Source organism: Canis lupus, chromosome 15 (genome assembly GCF_003254725.2).
Source record: "Canis lupus dingo isolate Sandy chromosome 15, ASM325472v2, whole genome shotgun sequence".
NCBI lineage: Eukaryota > Metazoa > Chordata > Mammalia > Carnivora > Canidae > Canis > Canis lupus.
Genome location: NC_064257.1, coordinates 10,550,509 through 10,568,386, shown reverse-complemented (window position 1 = coordinate 10,568,386; position 17,878 = coordinate 10,550,509). Strand labels below are relative to the sequence as shown.

Sequence of the window (17,878 nt, the reverse complement as noted above, 5' to 3'; positions counted from 1 at the left end):
ATCTGTACTATGTTCAATACATAAAGACTGTTTAATAAATGACATTTCTATCTTTTAAAATACAGCATTATGTACTTAAGCTACGAAAATGGGGAAACTATTTGATTCTGGCCTATGAAGAAGAGCCTACCTTAGAGATAAATATTTGCCAGAAAAGCATTAAGAGAAACTTAGAAAAAAAAAAAAAAGAGAGAGAGAGAGAAACTTAGAATCAAAGACTCCTAAAACTTGGCTAAAGGGATGTTAGAGGTTGGCTAGTCATAAAATCATAGATTTTTAAACTAGAAGGGATTTTAAAGATCTTCTTATCAATGGTTTTCAAATTTCTTTTCACAGGGTTACCGCTTTCCCATGGCCCCACGGCAAAATATTATGTAAAATTACAATAGACATGTGCATAAAATAGACAAAAGTAAGGCCACTCTAGTTGATGCAGGGAGAGGGAGTCTAATGTTCCTGGGCTTGGCCTTTTCTTTCTCATATCTCTTTGATAGTTGGGTACTTCAGAAAGGTCTCAGGACACTATGGAACAATTTTTAAATCTACTGATCTAGCAAGTCTTAACAGCTCCAAATGAAGAAGCCAAGATATTTACTCCATTTGACTCAGCTTAGCATTTCCTCTTTGGGCATAACCAAGCACTGATGCCCAGAATTGCAACATTTTCTCTCTTATCTGAAAGTCTTCCTATTGGTTTGAGTAGAGAAGATAACAAAAAAATACTTATTGGATGAGTGAAAATGAATGGTCCTTGCCCTAAGCAGTCTATCTGCTATTCTGACTATACCACTATATCTCACAGACACCTTGTTTCTACTTATGATGCTAATCTAAGTGTTTTGCTTTATAGGGCACAGTGCTCCTCCTAATTTCAGCAACTTAACAGCTTAAAAATTCAAAAGCCCCTTCTTATTTCAAAGTAGTAAGGGAGCCTCCTCTATAAAACAACACATTTATTAGGATCACTTCTGTGCTTGAATTCCCTCTGTGTTTCAGGCACGCGTATATCTGGAGCATGAAGTTCCCTGAACATTGAGGCTCAGTTTCTTGAACAGGTAAGGTGCAGGATCTAAGAGGTACACTATATGCTCTTGTAGGATACTTAGCCAGGTTCACAGGCTGGTGGAAAGAAACAAAAGTCCAGTATGATGAACCTTGTCACGTTTGCTATCAGCTAAGCTCTCATCTCAGCCTTCATTGGTCTTGCCTAACACTCACTTTTCCCTTCAAGAGGCATCAGGTTAAAAGAAGGGTTGGAAGACAGACATCTTTTTTTCTCACTCTTTTACCTTACTCCTCCACATTGAAACTCCTCCTAATCCAGTCTTCCATCAAATAATAGCCCCTTTCCATAACAAAATAATTTCATACTATACTAGGATAGTGATTTTAATCTGTGCCTATGTGACCAATTATTCATTTTGTCTTCATAAAGTGTAGAATTCCCAAGTCTCTTAAGATCCAGAAAGCAAAATCCTACACAGGGAGTTATCTAAAAAGCCTACACAGGGAGTTATCTAAAAAGCCAATTTTGTTGAAAAAGTATATTTCAAATATGAATTATTGAAGTATCTGCAAGAATGAGCTACTTAATTATGTATAAGGAACTCCCAATCTCTTCACATTTTCTTATCAGCCATCTAACAGGTTAGGAAAGCTTTTTCTAAAAAATGAGATAAACAATCATTTTTTCATTAGTGTTTGCTGATGAGAATATATAATCTCTTGGTTCAGCCATGGCAGCCTTAAAACTCTTTGAATCCAGAGAATTTATTTATTCAGAATTTGAAAAACAGCTAAAAAAATTCATGATTCTATTTTGGCTGTTTATCGGTATTCATTTATTCCCATTATCATTTAACAAACATTTACAAACCCCTAGTAAATGCCACATTGCCTGGAAAGATATAGTCTATACTTTCTTAAGGTGCACTCTATAATATTTATATATATACACACATATATGATATATAAATAATATTATAATACCTAGTGATAAGTGTCATGACAGGTAAGTTTCAAGGAGAGTATTTAATTTTAATGCACAGGGAATGGGAAAAATCAGAGGAAACTTCCTAGAGGAGGAAGAACCAAACTGTTTGAGACAAAATTTAGACTCCTTATATACTTGGCACTAAGGCAAGCTTGTAAGTGAAGCAGATGTTCCTTTCACCAATTATATCAAAGCACCAGGTTAAAAGCTAGGGATATAGAGATAAAACATGGTTCAGGCTTTCATGAAATTTCCACTCTAAAGGAAGACATAAAAATATCCTTATTTGAATAGTCAAAAGGAAAGGGTCACAAAAATCACAATGTATCATTTGCGAGTTTCAAAGAATAGCAGGTCCCTCAGTGATTAAAATGAGCAGTTTTTGGCTTGGGTTGACAGTGATCATTACTATGGATGAGAAAATAGGTTTCTGGGGGGAGATATGGTAAGTTCAATTTTGTGCAGAGTTAGTCTGCAATGGGCCTTCAAATGAAAATGTTCAGAAGTAACTCGATTACCATTTAGTTTGTCTCACCAAGTTTTAAAAACTGAAATACAGATTTTTGGCAATTATCCATGTTCAATTTCATTTTATTAGGTATAAGATCCTTTGCTCTGTTCACAGTCATATTCCTGGTACTTAGATCAGTACTAGGCATAGAGGGGCATGCAATCAGAATATAATGAATGAAAACTGAATGAATCTTTTCTGCCACTTAAATCAAAACCTAGGTATCATTCTTATCTCTTCCTTTTCTCTCCTCCCACAAATCCTATCAGTCACCAGGCCTACTGATTTTACCTCCAAAATACTTCTTGAACCCATATCCTTCTCTAGTTTTACAAATGATGTTCTAGTTGGACATCCCATTATCCTTTAATTGAGCTAGTACAATAGATTCATATTTGATTTCTCTGCCTCCAATCTGCTTCCCTTACACCTAGCCTCTACACAGCAGCCAAAACTGTCTTCTCTGAACTGCGTATTTGGGGAAAGAAAATCATTTCTCACTTACAAGCCTTCTATGGCTGCCCAGAATTCAAGTTCCCAACTTGACCTGTAAGACCTATTCACCTTCAATCTTATCTCTTATGTTTGTCTCCCACTTTATTTGCATAAACACCAACCTACAGTCATCTCTGTGTATACTGCATCAGATCATGTTGTTTCCTTTGAATGTTTCTTCATTTGGTTGACTATGCCTCATTCTTTATAATTTGATTTGGATAAAAATTCCTCTAGTCTTTCTTCCCCCTCCTCCTCCCTCAACTTGTTCCTCATCCTCTTCCTCCTCCCCTTCTTCTTCTTTTTGTTTTTTTAATATTTACTCACCAATATTTATTTTGTGGCCAGTATATGCCAGGTACTACACTAGGTGTTAGGGCTACAGAGGTACATAAGGCAGATATAGCTTTTGCTTGCAAACATTCTTGAATGTTATGCCTCCAACCTCCACTTTTGTGCTCCCGTAGTATCTTGTACTTGCCTCGATTTTTTCACTATATAATATAAAATTACCAGGTATATTCATCTGACTAGCACACAGTGAACATTCAAAAGATGTTTCCTTAACCGAAGTTATTAACTAACTAACTAGTGTCTATTACATTTGAAGTTTTTTTTTTTTTTTTATTCTTGGGGTACTCCCCCCTCTTCCACTATCAACTGAGGAGTTGACAATTCTCAAGAGGCCTGGGTCCATGGGTCCTTACTCTGTCCCACCCAGGCAGCTGGAAAAAGAAGAGGAACGTATTTAGCTAGGTACTGAGATATGGAAAGATCATTAAAAGGGGGCTGGGGAGTAAGGGAAGGCTGGGAAAGTAAGAAAAAATGGCGAATTATAAAAAAAATGTAGTTGCAGGACCAGAAGGAAGATGTAAGAACCAAAATTCCCCTAGGTAGAGGACACATAACTATAAGCCATAAAACTCAAAGCTTAAATTTAATTACTGGTCTCAAAAGTCTTCTTCCTAACTTGAGGCTTAAGACAATCAATAGAAAAATGGTAATTGTCCTGAAACCTGAAATCATGTAGAAGGGTTAAAACTGGAAAAAAAAAGCAGAACCACTGGGTGGAAGCTACAAGGACACATGTTCCAGTTTAATATATGAACGATATCAAGACCTATAGCTGTTCAACAATTGGAACTGGTTGCCTTGTTACAGGAAATCAAATATAGGAATATTTTGAGAGGATTATTTGAGTGAGGTCTTTCAGCATACAGACTGTGGTCCTAATGACAGGTACCTAGAAGACATTAAATGTTTAAATGAATGAGGGATAAATAGTGGAAGTGGAATAGAAGAGTGGAAATAAAATTTTAAAAATCCCTTCCAGTTGGATAATTTTATGACAGCATAAAAGCCTGAGTCACCCTTGTCCATTTCTCACCAGTCCCCTGAAAAGGTGATTTTTACAGTCAGGGAAGGAAAAATAATGGTTTCATTCCAAAAGTCATATTTTAAGATGCTCCCAAGACTGTTGCTCTTTTAGTTTATCAAAGCCTCACTAACCCCACTCTACTTTGACTAACCTAAAGAATGTGCTGCCTCATAAACACTATTTATTATTGTATGACACTGACTTTTTTCCTCTTTTTTTTTTTTTTTCCTGACAGGACCCCCAAATAACACATGTAATAGTGAGAGTGAGAGAAGGAAATAAAATGAAGTGAAACAGGTATATGTCATCTTTCAAAGGAAAGAGCTAAAAATTTTGGGTGGAGCAAGTTGGCCACCATTTAACATAGTGGATTTATCCGTAAGAGGGTTGAAGCATAACCTACTTTAGTATTAAAAACATACCAAGCACTAGAAAGAAATATTTCAATAAATTATTTCTGGTAATTTCTGCCAAGCAGTGACTCTCAGTATCATGTTTCCTTTCATGAGGATTAGTGAGATAAAATGCTAAATAAAATGGTGTGGGTTCCTTAAAGGAAATTAACATTTTTAGAGGCCCAAGAAAACACTTACAGTAATATTTGTAGCAGGAGAAAACCCTTCCTTCTATGTGGATTTCTAAGATATGTTAAAAACCAGAGTTGCAGATTATCATTTTCACAGGATGATCATGGACCAGAATGTGACTTATGTAGTCTCACTTTTCTTTCACCTATTTAAGTGATATAAATATATATTCAGAGGATGGCTAAGAGGTCCTGTAGCAGTTTCCATAATGAATGTCCCAAATACACATTTTAAACAAAAATTCGCAACCATATTTTGTATAGAACGTAAATGGAAAAAATTTTCTTGGATTAGCCCAACCTTTTGAATATCTGGATCATCCTTTAGCCTGAAAAACACTGAGATAAATAACGTTTTTCTGTGCTATTTAGTTATGACCTTTTTGACATGTGCTTTTTAAGCCACAGTGATGACTATTCTTAGCACATAGTAGGAGCTCAATAAATGTTTTTTAAACAGATAAATTATAATATCCAAGCTATCTTTCCCACTCCCTTATAATCAAAGGCATAGTTGGACACAAAGTGTTATTTGTAGCCATGGAAAAGATATTGCCTTTTAACATTGTTCAGACCACAAAGACACATACAGGTACATCCCATACACAAACATGTTCAATCTTATCTTCCCCCTCTTCTCTATTCCTATAGCACTCTATGTGCTATCACTGCTCTTATTACATTTTGCCATTATTATTAGTTTACTTGTCTATCATCTTTGACTTTGAGCACTTTGGTAAATACATTGTTATTCATCCTTGTTACTTAGTATCAAGCACAATACCTGGCTAATAGACTGGGCTCCAACTCAATGAGTTAAAGAACCTTCAGGATCGGTCTTAATAAATGTACTCAACTATAGAGTAGGCAACGAAGAAAATCCTTTTATCAACCTGTCAATTCTAAGTAAAATTCATTTCTATCAATCCACCTGAATTCTGTCTGTTGAAACATGAAACTTAGAGACCAAGAAGGAGCACATTAGCAATAAACTCGCATGAAAAGTTTCTGCCTTCAAGAATTTACTGAGATTTTATTCACGCTACATTAACTTTATCTATTCATTGCTGTGGCAGATAAAAAAAGAATAGGAAATGGGCAGGTAGTGGAAGACAGGCCTTCTATTCACCAGAAAGCTTGGCAAACAGGCTTACCTCTTCGGACTGCTCCCGGGTCTGCAAAGGTGAAGATCTTCTGCCCACTGTAAGTCGATGGCAGGGATAAGACAGTCCTGATTCAGCAAGACACATCTGCAAAAAGAATCCACCATTTGCAAACAAAATGAGGCCAGGTCTCACAAAAGACCCTTTTGATATTTTCTAGATTTTTTTTTTTTTTTAAGATTTTATTTATGTGAGTGAGAGAAAGAGAGATAGTATGAGCAGGGGCAGAGAGAAGCAGACTCCCTGCTGAGCAGGGAACCAGCCTGGTGCTGTGTTCCATCCCAGGACGCTAGGATCATGACTTGAACCAAAGACGCTTAACTGACTGATCCACCCAGCTGCCCCTTTATAAAATAAAACTTTTATTAAGTTTTAATTTATAGTTCTTTATTCTAGTTAGAAATATCTTAAACATGCCAAATAAAAATCCACATTTTCAAACCACAAGATGTTAATACATTCAACAAAAATTTATATTATCTTATTGCTGTGAATTTACAGAGTAATAATCCAGGTCCATTTTGATTAGATGATTGAAATAACCTTCCTAGGTTAAACTTTCTAGACATCACAAATCCCTTATAATAATGTAAACGAAATAACTTTTCTCTAAAAGATGAACTTGAGAACTTCACTCTTTCAGGACTTGCACTTCTTTATGGACTTCCTGATGGGGAATGATTTCTTTTTGTAGATAGAGATCTGGACTTTGACTGATTCTTGGCAGTGAAACAGACCTGGATCTTGACCCTGACCTTGATGGAGATCTTTATCCTTTTATAGAACCAGCCCTAGATCCTCTGTGTTAAGCTGATTTTGTTGGTCGAGGAGATCCTGATCTTGACCTTTCTCCCTGCTCCTGCTACATGAGTGTGAGTATCGCCTACCTCTGGATCTTAAATATGATCTAGACTGTAACCTGCTTCCCCTCTGCTGACTGTAATGATGACAATCATAAGCATGATGTCCTTTTTTGCCACACTTATCACTGGGACCAAATGAATGTTGGGCAAGTGGTCTATTTTCAAAATCAGATCTCCAAAGCATGCCTGTTGGTAATTCAACTCTCATTCTGGAACCACAAATCACCTTCCCATCCAGATCTTGCACTGCATCTTCTGCATGTGTTGGATCTTCAAATTCCACAAAGGGAAATCCTGGAGGATTTTTCACAATCCACACAGTTCTTAAAGGACCGTAATAACTGAAAGCCCTTTTTAACTCTCTTCTGCTGACACCAGTTCCCAGATTACCAACATATACCTTGGTTTTCTCCTCCATACCACCTGTAAGGTGATATGATGTCTGGCTTGCTCACAGTGCCCAGGGAGTACGTAATACAAAGGCTGTAACACCAACTCAGTTGCCAATGTCCTGGCAGCCGTTTTTATTTTAATTCCAGCATAGTCAATATATACAGTGTTATATTAGTTTCAGGTGTACAATACGGTAATTCAACAATTCCACACATCACCCAGTGCTTATCATAATAAGTGCACTCCTTAATCCCCATCACCTATTTCACCCATCCCCCTAGTCCACCTCCCCTCTGATAACCATCAGTTTGTTCTCTATTGTTAAGAGTCTGTTTCTTGGTTTGTCTACTTTTTCTTCCTTTGCTCACTTGCTTCGAAAATTCCACATATGAGTGAAATCATATGGTATGTCTTTCAGTGACTGACTTATTTCATTTAGCATATATCCTCTAGCTCCATCTATATTGTAAAGCAAATGGCAAGATTTCATTTTTTAGGACTGAATAATAATTATATATATAATAGTTATATATATATATATTTCATCTATATATGAAATAGTTATAAACCTCTTCTTTACCCATTCATCAGTTGATGGACACTTGGGTTACTTCCATAATTTGGCTATTGTAAATAATGCTGCTGTAAACATTGGGATGCATGTATCCCTTCGAATTAGTATTTCTGTATTCTTTGGGCAAATACCCCATAGTGCAATTGCTGGATGGCAGTTTTAAATTTTTGAGGGAATTTCATACTGTTTTCCAGACTAGCTGCAGCAGTTTGCATTCCCACCAAGAGTGCAAGAGTTCCCTTTCTCCACATCCTCACCAACACTTGTTTCTTGTGTTTTAGATTTTAGTCATTCTGACAGGTGTGAGATAATATATCATTGTGGTTTTCGTTTGCATTTCCCTGTGATGAGTGATGTTGAGCATCTTTTCAGGTGTCTCTTGGTGATCTGCATGTCTTCTTTGGAGAAATGTCTGTTCATGACTTCAGTCCATTTTTTAGTTGGATAATTTGTTTTGGGGTGTTGAGTTGTATTAAGTTCTTTAAATATTTTGAATACTAACCCTTTATTGGATATGTCATTTGCAAATATCTTATCCCCTTCAGTAGGCTGCTTTTTAATTTTGTTGATTATTTCCTTTGCTGTGGAGAAGCTTTTTATTTTGATGTAGTCCCAATAGTTTATTTTTAGTCAAGGTTATTTTTCATAAGACAAAAGACTAGTGCTCCAGGAAACTGTAAGAGGCCTAAAATAAAGCTAATCATGTATATCTCCACACCCTCACCTACCACCAGTGTGTCTGTTACTTTTCCAATTAGAATAATACTTCACCTTACGAATTCCCAGGACAGTACTCTAATAAATCTTTTTTGGAGGGTACCCTAGAGTAGTGTTTGCTGAAGGCATTAAAAAGAAAAGTTTCTACAGATGGTAACAATGTCATTTATGATTTAATAATATTAATACATAATATCAGATTCTTACAGCTTATTAATCTATAATATATGTAAAACACCTAGCACAGTATCTGGCACACAAACATTGAGCTAATTCAGTTAATTTTTATTACCATTATGATATAAAATATTACCCAAAGAATCTGCCTAGTTTAGCCAACACAATTAAGGCCAAATATATTTACTCCTACAGAAGTTTTTAGTGGGTCATATATTAAATAACTAATTTGAGGTTTAAATTAAATTTGGGAAAATGTGAGCAAATATGAGTACATGTCACTTTTGTCTACCTAGAGGAATTAAAACAATATTAAATAGCCAAAAGAGGGTGTTTTTCTTTGGTGTTCATGAAATGACACATTTGTGTATTTAATGTAATGATGATATCAAGTTTCTTTTATTATTATTAGAAATAAAATAGGTTTTCCATTAGCACACTGAAAACATTCACTGGCAACTTGTGGGGAAGTGTGAATTAAACTGATTTATGAGGAAGCCCAAATTTCTGTAAATTCACAGATACTAACCAAGGACACAACAGTGGGTTGGTCATAACTACAATTCAAAAGTGTTATAATCAAGCTAATTACCTGAAGACAAATATAGGAATGAAAAATGCAAATGCCACAGATACACAGGTATCTTCAAATCATGTGATATGTGTGCTATCATATAGATTATAATGATAAAAATCATTTGCTTTTCATTATTTTTCCTTTAGTCTGGTTAGAGGTTTTTAATTTTTTTTTAAATTGGGGTAAAGTATGCATACCTTTGCTATTTTAATAATTTTATCTTATTTATGTTTTAAAGTAATCTCTATGTCCAGTGTAGGACTCAATCTCAGCACCCTGTAATCAAGAGTCCCATGCTCTACTGACTGAGCCAGCCAGGTGCAAAACTGTACCACGTCAGTCATATTTATTAACATTTGTCACAATTGGCTCAATTTATTTTATTTCAGTACAAACAAATACAATGGAATATTACTCAGCCATTAGAAACAACAAATACCCACCATTTGCTTCAATGTGGATGGAACTGGAGGGTATTATGCTGAGTGAAGTAAGTCAATCGGAGAAGGACAAACATTATATGTTCTCATTCATTTGGGGAATATAAATAATAGTGAAAGGGAATATAAGGGAAGGGAGAAGAAATGTGTGGGAAATATCAGAAAGGAAGACAGAACATAAAGACTCCTAACTCTGGGAAACGAACTGGGGGTGGTGGAAGGGGAGGAGGGCGGGGGGTGGGGGTGAATGGGTGACCGGCACTGAGGGGAGCACTTGATGGGATGAGCACTGGGTGTTATTCTGTATGTTGGTAAATTGAACACCAATAAAAAATAAATTTATTTAAAAAAAAACACCATAACATAAAAAAAAGCTAATTTAGATAAGAAGCACAGGCTAAATTTCAAGTCATGTTACTTTCACAATATTTTTCATTAAAAAAAGTCTTCCTCCCCCACCCTAAAATCCTCTGGTAATGAAACAGTAATGATGGTAAATGTCACTGATAGTAAGAAGCAGTTTAGTGTAATGGAAAGGGACTTGGATGAGGAGCCAAAGAAATCTCAATTCTCAAGTATTGCCCAGCCTTCTGAACTTGGGGAAGTCATTTCTCTATTCTAAGCCAGAATTCTCCATTTATTGAGGCGAGTAATCCCTGCCTTAACTACCTCAATGGACTTTTCAAAGGGTTAAATGTATTAAAAGTAAGTAAAAGCTGGCTTCGAAACTGTACTGAACAGGTACAAGACTTTTTGTCATTCCAATGATCATTATTTTTAGGACCTGGGAAGAAAAAATGGGCTTGCCTCCATAATAAGAGGAAACTGAGTCACTATATACCCAGTGTGGATTAAATAGTAGTCTATCCTAAAGGAACATATATACCAATCAGAGAGACAAAAGATGCACATAGGAACAGGCACAGAAAAAGGAATACAAGGGAGTAAAGATGGGGCTCTATCTCCACCAGGCAGTCTCTGTAGGGCTTTTCCCTTTTCCCTTGGAAGGGAAAAGTTACTCAGAGAGTGATTTCAATAATTTAGGGCTAACGTAAATGTTTGATGGGACTCATAACCTAAATTTACACAAAAGATGTGAAGTCAGAAGGCTGAGGTTCCAGGGTGGCTGAATCATTCAATTGTCCAATGACTATGGGCAAATTTCTGTATTTCAGTCTTATTTAGAGAGAGAATGGTGTAATAGAACCTGTACTCAATTCACAAAATAGGGTAATACAATCTGTTCTTTCTCACAGAGTTGGTATGAACAACCAGTGAGATTGAGATAATGTATATGAAACCAAATGGTTATATAATTGAAAAGGATCGATACTATCATTTGGGTATTTATTTTGCAAGGAAATGGAAAAAAAGATTAAGGTTGCAGGTCTGTTTGACTTTATAGTTGAAAAATGTTACCTTAAAAAATTTAGATTTGCATACATTATGTTAGTTAATTAACCTAAACATAATGGTAATCTCTCAATCACAAGATTGCTTTAACCTAATCTAATGAAGAACTGTGACTCATTTGCAAAATCTATTTCAAGGCTTTATTCAGTTTTTTCCTGGCCACATTAGACTGTAATTCTCTGACATTCCATCATTGCAGATGCAGAAATTCAAAACAGGCTCACAAATTCAAAATGAAGCCAAGCCAAAATTCCTTTATTAATTAATTCTATACCTTTAAATAAATATAGCATATCTGAGGGTATAATCTGAATGCTTAGGGATAGGGAAAGGTTGGGATACAAGAATTTTCATGTCTAAAAATCCCACTGGCTATTATATATATAATATATATGTTATATAACATATATAGGTTTAATTAAACTATTATATATGTAAGTACATATATAAAATAGGGATTATATATATGAATGTATATATATGTAAAAATGGCTTATGTTGTTGAAAAGCATGAGAGTTATTTGTTTATTTATAAAGATTTTGGTTTTTTTAAGAGTAATTTAAGGTTTACAACAAAATTGAGACGAGAGTAGAGATTCCTCCTATACTCCCTGCCTCCAAACAGGCATAGTTTCTCCCATTACCAATATCACTCACCTGGATGGTGTTTTTTTTTTTTTTTTTTTTTTTTTTACACCAAGGATAAACCTACATTGACACATTGTAATTATTCAAAGTCTATAGTTTACATTAGGGTTCACTCTTGGTGTTGTATATTTTATGTGTTTGGAAAAAGTTATAATGGCATTTATCCATTATCCATTTATCCATAATACCATACAGAGTATTTTCACCACCCTAAAAATCCCCTGTGCTCTGACTATTCATCTCCACCTCCCCCCACTGCCCTTGGCAACCACTGATCTTTTTCCTGTCTCCATAGTTTTGCCTTTTCCAGAATGTCATTCCAAATTGGTCTCTTTCAATTAGTAATATGCATTTAAAGTTCATCCATGTCTTTTCATGCTTAAAATCTCATTTCCTCCTAGTATTGAATGATATGTCTGGATGTACCACAGTTTGTTTAGCCATTCATCTATTGAATGATTTCTTGGTTGCTTCCAGGTTATGGCAATCACAAATAAAGCTTCTAAAAAACATCTGTGTATAGGGTTTTGTGGGGAACTAAGTTTACAGTTCTTTGGGGTAAACAGCAAAAAGCACAATCACTAATTCATATGGTAAGAGTATGTTAAGCTTTCTAAAAATCACCAAAATGTATTCCAAAATGTCCATAACATTTTGTATCCTTACCAATAGTGAATGAGAGCTCCTATTGCTCCACATTCTCACCAGCATTTGGTGGTGTCAGTGGTCTGTATTTTAGTCATTTAATGGATGTTTTTCATTTGTTTGTTTGTTTTAAGTGTGTGGGGTGGGTGGGGGCAGAGGAAGAGAGACATAATCTTTTTCTTTTAAAATTTTATTTATTTATTTGAGAGAGACAGAGAGAGTACAAGCAAGGGGAGGAGCACAGGCAGAGGGAGAGAGATAATCAGACTTCCCACTGAGCAAGGAGCCCATGGAGGGCTTGATCCCAGGACCCTGAGATCATGACCTGAACTGAAATCAGATGCTTAACAGGTGCCCCAGGCCCCAGGAAAGAGAGAATCTTAAGCAGGCTCCATGTCCTGATGTTGGGCCTCGACCTCACAACCCTCAGATCATGACCTGAGCCAAAAACAAGAGTTGGATGCTCGAAGGACTGAGCCACCCAGGCACCTCTTAAACTACCCTTAATAGGTAGTTTTAAAATTTACATTTCCCTGATGACATATTATGTGGAGTATCTTTTCATATGTAATTTGCCATCTGTGTATCTTCTTTGGTAAGATGTCTGTTAAGGTTTGGCTCATTTTTTTAATTGGGTTGTTCATTTTCTTGTTGAGTATTAAGAGCTCCTTGTCTATTTTATTTTTTTAAGATTTTATTTATTTATTTATTTATTTATTTATTTATTTATTTATTTATGAGAGAGAGAGAGAGAGAGAGAGAGGCAGAGACACAGGCAGAGGGAGAAGTAGGCTCCATGTAGGGAGCCTGACGTGGGACTCGATCCTGGGTCTCTAGGATTAGGCCCTGGGCTGAAGGCGGCGCTAAACCGCTGAGCCACCCGGGCTGCCCTCCTTGTCTATTTTAGATAAAAGTTCCTTCTCAGATGTATCTTTTACAGATATTTTCTACCAGCAAGGACTTCTAAAGTCTGAATGTCTTAAGTTCAAATTCACTTCTGGTAGTTATTTTTCTATTATTTACTTCAACCAATATTTCATATCTCAAACCTTGGTTTCTTATTCTATAAAATTGGAAATTACCTTTCCTAAAAGGCTTTCTATAAGATGGCTTAAACGAGAATAGATTTGCCAAATAGTCAGGACACCTGCACTCCAATGTTTATAGCAGCAATGTTCACAATAGCCAAACTGTGGAAGGAGCCTCGGTGTCCATCGAAAGATGAATGGATAAAGAAGATGTGGTCTATACATATAGTGGAATATTACTCAGCCATTAGAAACGACAAATACTCACAATTTGCTTCAACGTGGATGGACCTGGAGGGTATTATGCTGAGTGAAGTAAGTCAATCGGAGAAGGACAAACATTGTATGGTCTCATTCATTTGGGAAATATAAAAATTAGTCAACGGGATTATAGGGGAAAGGAGAGAAAATGAGTGGGAAATATCAGAGAGGGTGACAAAACATCAGAGACACCTAACTCTGGGAAATGAACAAGGGTTAGTGGAAGGCGAGGTGGATGAGGGGTTGGGGTGACTGGGTGATGGGCACTGAGGGGGGCACTTGATGGGACAAGCACTGGGTGTTATAATATATGTTGGCAAATTGAACTCCAATAAAAAAAACATACAAAGAAAAAAAGATTTGCCAAATAGTATATATCCCATTACTTAGTGAATACTCTTAAGGTCTATTTTTTTTTTTTTCTGTAAGAAAGTATTTAGTATTTTCTTAGAAACATATTAACGATGCCAATGATTCTCAAAATGTGGTTTATAGACACAGGGTTCTTGAAATCCTTTTAGGGGTTCCACAAGATCAAAATAATTTTTGTAATAATATTTAGATGGTATTTGATTTTTTTAACTGTTTTTGCTCTAATAGAAAAAAAAAAGAAAAAGCAATGATAGGCAAAACTGCTGGTACCTTAGCACAAATCAAGGCAGTGACACCAAACTGTGTGAAAGTCTCCACTGCTGTGTACTTACTGTAAAAATGCCAGTTTAACTTAAGAATGCTCCTGCTGAATCAGTAGAAAATTTTGCTTTCAAGTAGACTTGACCTCTTTGAATGGGAATGACAAATGGGAAGTATGCATAAAACTCCTGCTGCATGACAAAGTATGATGGTTGTATTGAGGAAGAAGCACTTGTGTAATTGTTTGACTTGTGTGCTGAACTTTTTTCATGGAATACTATTATTACTGAAATGATTGGCAAGCAAACTATGGTTATTTGGTTTAGGTATTTGACAGGATTCTTCCAAAATGAATTAAGCCTGTTACTTCAAGGAACAGGTCTGAGAGTATTGACTACCCATGACAAAATTTGAGTTTTTAAGTAAAAATTAAAATTTTGGAAAACTTATCAGCCGCCATTAATGGAACAGCTTCCTAATGCTTAAAGACGTTTTATTTTCTTTTTAAAGGTTTCATTTTTAAGTAATCTCTATATCCAACACAGAGCTTGAACCTACAATCCTGAGATCAATAGTCACATGCTCCACCTACTGAACAAGCCTGGCACCTTCTTAAAGACTTTTCTGATGAGATCAGTGGTGATATTAACGGGTTATTTATTTATTTATTTTTTAGTATCATATAATGGAATAGGTCAGTATTAGAAAATCTGCATAACTCAGAGGACCAAGATGCTCCAAATGAACAACGCATGCATGATGTTATAAAATTATGCACTGGTAAAGGATCTAGTTAAAGTGCAAGCTGGGACGCCTGGGTGGCTCAGCGGTTGAGCATCTGCCTTGGGCTCGGGTCATGATCCCAGGGTCCTGGGATCGAGTCCACATCTGGCTCCCTGTATGGCGCCTACTTCTCCCTCTGCCTGTGTCTCTGCCTCTCTCTCTCTGCATCTCTCATGAATAAATAAATAAAATCTTAAAAAAATAAATAAGCAAAGTGCAAGATGGATCAATGGATCTTACTGTAACAAAGAACAAAAAGAATATTGATATCGCTGCAGATTCCACATCAAAACTAACATTAGGAAACTATCACTTTGAGTTCTGGTTTAGAGTCAAAGAATAATATCCACAATGATCTGAAAAGACTATTAAAATACTCCTCCTGAAAAAAAAAAAAATACTCCTCCTGGGCAGCATGGGTGGCTCAGCGGTTTAGCACCGCCTTCGGCCTAGAGTGTGATACTGGAGACCCAGGATCCAGTCCCATGTCAGGCACACTGCATGGAGTCTACTTTTTCCTCTGCCTGTGTCTCTGCCACTCTTTCTCTGTCTCTCTCATGAATAAAGAAATAAAATCTTAAAAAAAAAAAATTCCTCCCTGAGAGCAATCCACATGAATGACCTCTCAGATCCCTTCCAGCTCTTATGAACTACAATCTTAATGCATTACTAAGAAGATTCAGTTCAGTCACCTCCAGGATCCTTGCCCTGCATGTGATACGCTTAGTAAAACAACCTAAAAATTATATAACTATAGCTTTACTATTTATATCTTTTAAAAATCAGCTTGTAAAATACAATTCCCTTGTGTTTAAAAAATATTAATAAGAGAATTTTTTAAAACCATATTTCAAGCTTGTCAACATCTTGACAAGGCAGCAGCATAAGTAGTTCCATCTAGGTCTGAGAGTCTTGCAAGGAATCAGCATTGAATACAATCATCATAGTACAATGAAGATACATACATACATATCACTGAGTATTGTTTTATTGAGATATAACTGACTTACAAGAAACTATACATGTTTTGAAATATGTAATTTGATATACTTTGGAATATATAAAAAATACCCATGAAATCACTCATGGTTTTAAAAATATTTTAATAATAATTGCTATTATTGAGAGCTTAATGTATATTGGTATTATTGGCATTATTTGTGCTTTATATACATTATTCCATATTGTCACAATAACCCTCCTTGATAGGTATTATTATAACCCCCATTTTAAAGATAAGGATATTGAACCTTACACAGATTAAGAAGCATGCCCAAGGTCACACAGCTACTAAGTTGTGAGTCAAAATTCAAACTCAGAGAGTTTTATCTCAGAGGCATTTAGAAAGAATTTAGTCAAACACTATTAAGGCCCTACTATATGTTGTCTGAGGGACTGATAAACAAAAATTACTTTCTGTGGCATAGTCAAAACAGCTTCTCCTGGATACCATTAATTTGTCAGGTACCATATTTTAAGTACTTTATATAATATATGTCTACCATACATGACAATCCTGCAAATTAAAGATAAACATGTTTGCATAGATCACAAAACAGCATTGGGGTAGGGGATAGAATAATTTGTCTAAGATTAATCAACCTCTAAGTGGCAAACCAGATTTTATTCCAAAAGCCATGGAGTTTTAACTATATCACATTTCTGACCAACGGAAAGCTTTTTATGAATAAGAAGCCCTGAAGATGACTGCTGGATCACCCCTCTAAAATATTCAGATGCTCACTGTTCAGCTAGACAGATTAAGGTAGTTGGAAGCCAAACTGAATCATGAGGCTGAAGTTTCATTTAATGCCAACCAGAGTGCAAATCAAAAAAGCTTATTTATTCACAACTCAAGCTTTTTTTTTTTTTTTTTTTTAAATCACTTATGTGCTAGAAATGTCACAGAGCTTTAATTTGTGGCAGGTTGAAGCAAGCTTATTAAGAATGTTAGTTACCAAGTGCACATCCACTTGTCTGGACTAGCCCACTGCCACATTCTTGTAGCAGGGTTAAATAGCAGTTTAGTCACCTCATAAAAAAAAAAAAAAAGCACACTGTTAAAAAGGAAGTGGCTAATAATAATCTGGAACCAATGGGATGGAATATTATAAGAGATGTAGAGGTCAAGATCAATTATCTACAAAACTCCTCTATAAACAGCTCAAAAACTGTTCTCTCCCTGGTCTTGCTATATTAGCATCCTCAACTGATTTGGCAAGTTGGTAAGATTTAATAAAATAAAACCTAACAGTAACAAATTCTGAGGCTTTCTGCTGTGTATAAAAACAAGAATGATATCATGCAAGCCAAGTTGAAAGAAACAAGGATGGCTGCTATAGATGGCTTCATTTTAGACTCATAAAGTATTAGAGTTGGAAGGGTCTTTGAATTCATCAATTGCTGATATCCCAACAAGGAGACTACAGGCCTTTTTTTTTTTTTTTTTTTTTTTTTTTTAAAGAAGGCACCACACCCAGTGTGGAACCCAATATGGGGCTTGAACTCACACGAGATCAAGAGTTGGATGTTTAACCAACTTAGCCACCCAAGCACCCCAGAGACCACAGATCTTTAAGTCTTAGCTGAGGTAAGTGCTA

The 17,878-nt window shown here is 35.8% G+C and overlaps 1 protein-coding gene and 1 pseudogene across 5 annotated transcripts in view; both read right to left on the bottom strand.

The window, feature by feature from the left end:
* FAF1 (Fas associated factor 1) overlaps positions 1-17,878 on the bottom strand; it is a 460,703-nt gene that overhangs the window by 138,952 nt on the left and 303,873 nt on the right. For all 5 annotated transcript variants that reach the window (XM_025420121.3, XM_025420122.3, XM_049094402.1 and 2 more), the window contains one exon: positions 6,118-6,213. In XM_025420121.3, coding sequence (XP_025275906.1) covers positions 6,118-6,213 — 96 coding nt within the window. The remainder of the gene's footprint in view (positions 1-6,117; positions 6,214-17,878) is intronic.
* Positions 6,467-8,154, bottom strand: LOC112642490 (serine/arginine-rich splicing factor 7-like; annotated as a pseudogene).